The sequence below is a fragment of the Acinonyx jubatus genome, chromosome D1 (assembly GCF_027475565.1).
Source record: "Acinonyx jubatus isolate Ajub_Pintada_27869175 chromosome D1, VMU_Ajub_asm_v1.0, whole genome shotgun sequence".
NCBI lineage: Eukaryota > Metazoa > Chordata > Mammalia > Carnivora > Felidae > Acinonyx > Acinonyx jubatus.
The window spans coordinates 13077139-13082007 of record NC_069390.1 but is presented as its reverse complement, the minus strand read 5'-3'; the positions used below and the strand labels follow the sequence as shown (position 1 = coordinate 13082007).

The following is a 4869-nucleotide window of genomic DNA, read 5'->3' as shown; positions in this document are numbered from 1 at the left end:
GCACTCCCCACGTATGCCAGCGCCTTGCAGCTGACGCCCTCACTTTCCTTCCAGCCCACCTGGCCCTGCCTCACTTGTACTTCGTGCTTGAGAGCGTGGGCTTTGGGAATGGTCAGGTTCAGCTCTCCCCGGTCTCGTTCTTCCATGTCCTGGTTGTGCAACCTTGGTCGAGGCACCTGACTAATCTCTCCGAGTCTTGGCTTCCTTACCAGCAAAATGAGGTAAAGATGCCCGGCTCAGATTAAATGAGATAATATTTGGAAGAGCTTCGCACACACAGTGGTAAATCACAGTAGACGCGGGCTCTCTCGTCACCATCCATCCTGCTGCAGTGACCACCTTTGCATCATCTGCAGACGCTGTTAGTGCCCGAAATCTTCAGAGAAGATGAGGAACACCTCTGGACTGAGTAGTCCCCCTCCCCAAGGATTGCATTTCAGACTCTTCCTCCCCCAAATCAGTGACCATCCATCTCTGACTCTCTGCTCTTTTGTGCCCACCTTAATTTGCCCAGAGAATCTGTGTGGATGCGGACATCCCCAAACCTGGCCTCCTCCAGAAATCACGTGAGGAGTTTTTAGCAGTCGTGAGCCTCTGGAGGGGTAGTCCAGGAAATCCTGATTCTGTAGGTCAGGGGTGCCGCTCAGGAGTGGGTATCTGAAAACATCCGGAGTGACTGTTTGGAGACCAAGCACCCGAAATTCTGATCTAAATTGAATGCATGCTCACGGAACAATGAATGAGTGAATGAGTGAATGAGTGAATGAATGAATGGGTGCACTCCAAAGTATGGGCCCATTGGCTCTACAGCTTTTCAGAGCCAAAAACTGAGCTGCTTTATTTCCTGTGCTCTCCCCTGGTCTCACTCCCAACCCTTGCCCTGCTCTGGCGTGTATCTCTCCGTGCTCTTCCCACCTCCCCCCTCCCTTTCTAGTTTCCCACCTGACTCCCGTTAGCCCCTACTTTCCTCCTGTGCCCCCTCAGCCATGCCCACGCCACCTCCCACTGCACGATTTGCAAACTGGGGGCCTTTCCCCATCCCAAGACACTAGTGTGAGAAGAAGCTCTGGACACAAGAGTTACACAAAACAGATTTATTTAATGAACCTCAGTGACTAACAAAGTCAGAAAGTAGCAGAGACGTTATGAAGAAGAAGGGGCTGGTAGGGGATGGGGTACCCTCCACCCTCTGTCTGGGGCCACCGATGAGTTCCAGGAAAGAGGTCTCTGGGGTCACCGAGGAGAGTCTTGGAAGCTTCCCTTCTGGAAGCTTCCTCCAGCCTTGACAGCATGCTTTGAGGACAGTGCTGGGCTGAGAAGGGAAGATTCTGGCCTGTGAGGGGGAGACTGAGCTGAGAGGAGTCTCTTCCTTTCTCCTCCTTCCTCTGCTCCCAGGGCTGGCGCCATCCCAGGGATGGTCAAGCTCTCCATTTACACCAAGCTGGGCTCTTCCTGCCTCCGTGGTGCAAATCTCATCCTTCACATCCCATCCAGAGTCCTCTGAGAACAAAACCTGGAATATACACACCCCTGCCCCTGGGCTCACAAAGGCCCCACCATCAATTTTGTCCTTGAGGCCTCTCTGGTGCCATGAAGTCATGCCCTCAGCCCTGCCGAGGGGCTCCTGTCCAGATGGTGAGATGAGAAAAAAACCCACCCAGTTCTTTTCACCCCAGGCAAGAAGGCAGCCTCCTTAGAGAGAGGGCCACAGACCTGGGAAAAGGCTAAACTCGAAGCAGGGTGGGGAGGTGTGGAAAGGGGGCCACGGGAAGCTCTTTACCACCTCCTGCTTCCCTCATGGAACTAGGAAGAATGGGACCCACCACATCGGGTTTCCCCAGGCCTTGGGCACCACTGTCCTGGGGACAGATCTCCCCAGCGGGGCCCCAGCAGTAACATAGACTTCTCTCTTAAAGCACGGACCAGCCGTCAGAGCCCCCAAATCCAGTGGGGGGTGGACTCATTTTTACTCTATATTGCCTCAATATGTCCCTCTTCCCCCAAGGATATTGTGTGAAGAGTGGAGGTGTGGTAGAGAGTAGGGGGTAGTTCACCCAAGTGACAAATGACATCATCTATGTACACACACACACACACACACACACACACACAACTCTTGGCACCAAGAAGCACCAGTGCTCAAGAAAAAAGCCTCCTGTCTGGGGATGACAGGGTGTAGGGGGGAGACGGGGATAAGACCTGCAGCTCACAGCTCTGGAGGAGGCTGGAAGGATGAGGAATCAGAGAGGGAAGCCAAGCAGCATATAGACTAAATACAGACTCCCTTCTTCCTCCATGTTCCCCTCCCAACCCCTCCCCCACTCATATAATGAAACAAGGAGCCGTCCCTTCATCAAATATGGTAGCCTTCCGATTGCCATGAAGAGACTGAGCGAGAGGGTCTGAGGAAATCTATAAAAAGCATATCTTGTTGGCATTGGGGAGGGGGACGCAGGAAGGGAGGCACCCGTCTGGGATAACCTAGTGCCCGAAATCACAGTGAACTGATCCAGTTTGGGGGAAAGTTCTGGAGCTCCCAGCTGCAGAGCCTGGAGTTAACTCTTGGCTGGCACCAGCCCTCCAGTCCCAGTCCCTGCTGCTCTCTCCCCCTCCTGCACTCTCAGGGAACCAGACAGAGCTGCAGCAGGGGCCCTGTGTGCAAGCTTCAGGATTCTTAACCCTTAGGAGCCCTGCAGACCCGGGAGGTAAAAAGGGGAAGAAGGAGGGATTGACAGAGGGGGTGTGCTGTGAGAGAGGTGGCTGGAGAGAATTCAGAACGGAAAGTGCAGAGAGAGGGGAAGCAGGGACAGGGACATGGGGAGAGAAAATTAGGGGAAAAGGAGGGAGAAGAAAAAGCTGGAGAGCCGTGAAAAGGGGTGGGGGCAACCCACGTCAGCTGAGCCAGCGTGACTTCCCCCATTTTATACAAATGGGGAAACCGAGGCTCAGAGAGGCCAAGAGACTGGTGCAAGGTCCATCTCACCGACACCGAGCGGCTGAGCAGGGGTCTGCAGGGCTCAGTCTCCTTCCACTAAACTACACACATCTGAACAAGACTGGAGGAGGAAGGACCACAGGAGCGGGCAGGGAGGCGGGCGGCAGGGAAGAGGGCCAAGTGCAAGGGAGAAGGTGCTATCATGCTACCTGACTTTCAGAGAGCGGGGGCAGAGGCCGGGGCAGGCGGAGGGCACCGGGCTCCCCTCCGACCCCAGCCCTAGTCCACCACCAGGGTCTCTTGGCTGTAGGGGATGGACTTCTCGAGCATCTGCTCCCCGCCCTTCCCCGAGTTGGGGCCGGGCCCCTGGCTGTGCCCGGAGGAGTAGCTGGCGGACTTCTCCCCGCTGCCGCTGTGGGCCGCAGCCCCGCACCGGCCCTGGCCCCAGCAGAGCACCGAGGCGCAGGCCTGGCGGAAGCGGGGGTCGAAGAAGGCGTAGAGAAAGGGGTTGAGGCAGCTGTTGACGTAGCTGACGCAGGTGCAGTAGGGGAAGACGTTCATGAGGAAGAGGTCGAAGTCGCAGGGCCAGCGCAGCAGGCCGCCCAGCGTGTAGAGCGTCTTCACCAGGTGGTAGGGCACCCAGCAGAGGGCGAAGGTCACCACCAGCACCACGATGATGCCGAGCAGCCGGCGCCGCTTCCGCAGGCCCTCGACGCGCTCCTTGCGGAAGTGGCCGGCGATGGTCTGGGCGATGAAGAAGTAGCAGGTCAGCATGACGGTGAAGGGCACCACGAAGCCCACGGCGGTGGACGAGACCCCCAGGCCCACCTCCCAGGCCCACTCGGAGCCGGAGGCGGCCACCACGGAGTAGTCCATGTAGCACTGCACCCTGGTGGTGTTCTCCAGGTCCCCGGTGGCGCGGAACACCATGACCGGCGCGGCCAGGAGGGCGGCCAGCACCCACAGGACGGCCGTGGCCGCGGCGCCGCTGACCCGCAGCCTCAGCCGAGCGTTGGCCACCGGCCTCACGATGGCCAGGTAGCGGTCGAAGCTGAGCCCGGTGAGGCAGAAGACGCTGGCGTACATGTTGACGAAGACGAGATAGCTGCTGAGCTTGCAAGCAAAGGTGCCGAAGGGCCAGTCGTAGTCCCGGTACGTGTAGGTGGCCCACAGCGGCAGGGTCACCACGAAAGTCAGGTCGGCCACTGCCAGGCTGGCGATGAAGACGTCGGCCGAGCGCCTCTTCTCGCGGCTGCTGCGGAACACGGTCCAGAGCACCAGGCCGTTGCCCGTGGTGCCCAGGAGGAAGACCAGCATGTAGATGGCGGGGATGAGGGCCCCCGAGGACTTCCAGTCCGTGTACTCGCACTCAGACTGGTTGTCTGCCCCGTAGTAGGTGTCAAAGTCGCCGGCCTCCTCCATGCTGGGTGGCGGAGAGAAGACGGGGCAGGGGCTCCCGCGGGTACCAGCTCCGTGGCTGCGGCCCCGACCCCGGCGGCCGTCCTGGGCTTCTGGCCCGAGCCTCAGGGGGCAGGCGAGAAGGGGCTGAGGGTGTCCAGAGCCCTTCCCGGCAAGCAGGAGAAGCTGCCTCCGGATTCTGGAGGGTGCCTGCCCCTGCAGACGTCCCTCCGCCCTCTCCTCGCCTTGCCCCAGCCTCAGCTAAGAGGCTTCCTTGCGCCCTCCTGAGTCTCTGTCTCCTCCTTGTCTGGTCACTCCCTCCTCCCACCCACCTCCAGACCCACCCCTCACTTGGGAGTCTTAAGATCTTTAAGTTACAGCCCACTTTTTTTTTTTTTTGTTTTTTTCCTCTTGTCCCCGGGCAAGTGGACCAAATTGAGCCCTGCCGAGCCGAGCGGAGCTGGGCAGAATGTTATCTGAGGTTTGCAGTCTGCTCTCCTCCCAGCCCCGCCTCCACCCTCTGGCTACCACCCACC

The 4869-nt window shown here is 58.6% G+C and overlaps 1 protein-coding gene across 1 annotated transcript; it reads right to left on the bottom strand.

Annotated features, from left to right (window-relative positions):
* Window positions 1-1079: 1079 nt before the first annotated feature.
* On the bottom strand, window positions 1080-4664 carry APLNR (apelin receptor). Its single transcript, XM_027045230.2, has one exon. The coding sequence runs from the start codon at window positions 4355-4357 to the stop codon at window positions 3215-3217; it is 1143 nt and encodes a 380-aa protein (XP_026901031.1). The 5' UTR covers window positions 4358-4664; the 3' UTR covers window positions 1080-3214.
* Window positions 4665-4869: the final 205 nt, after the last annotated feature.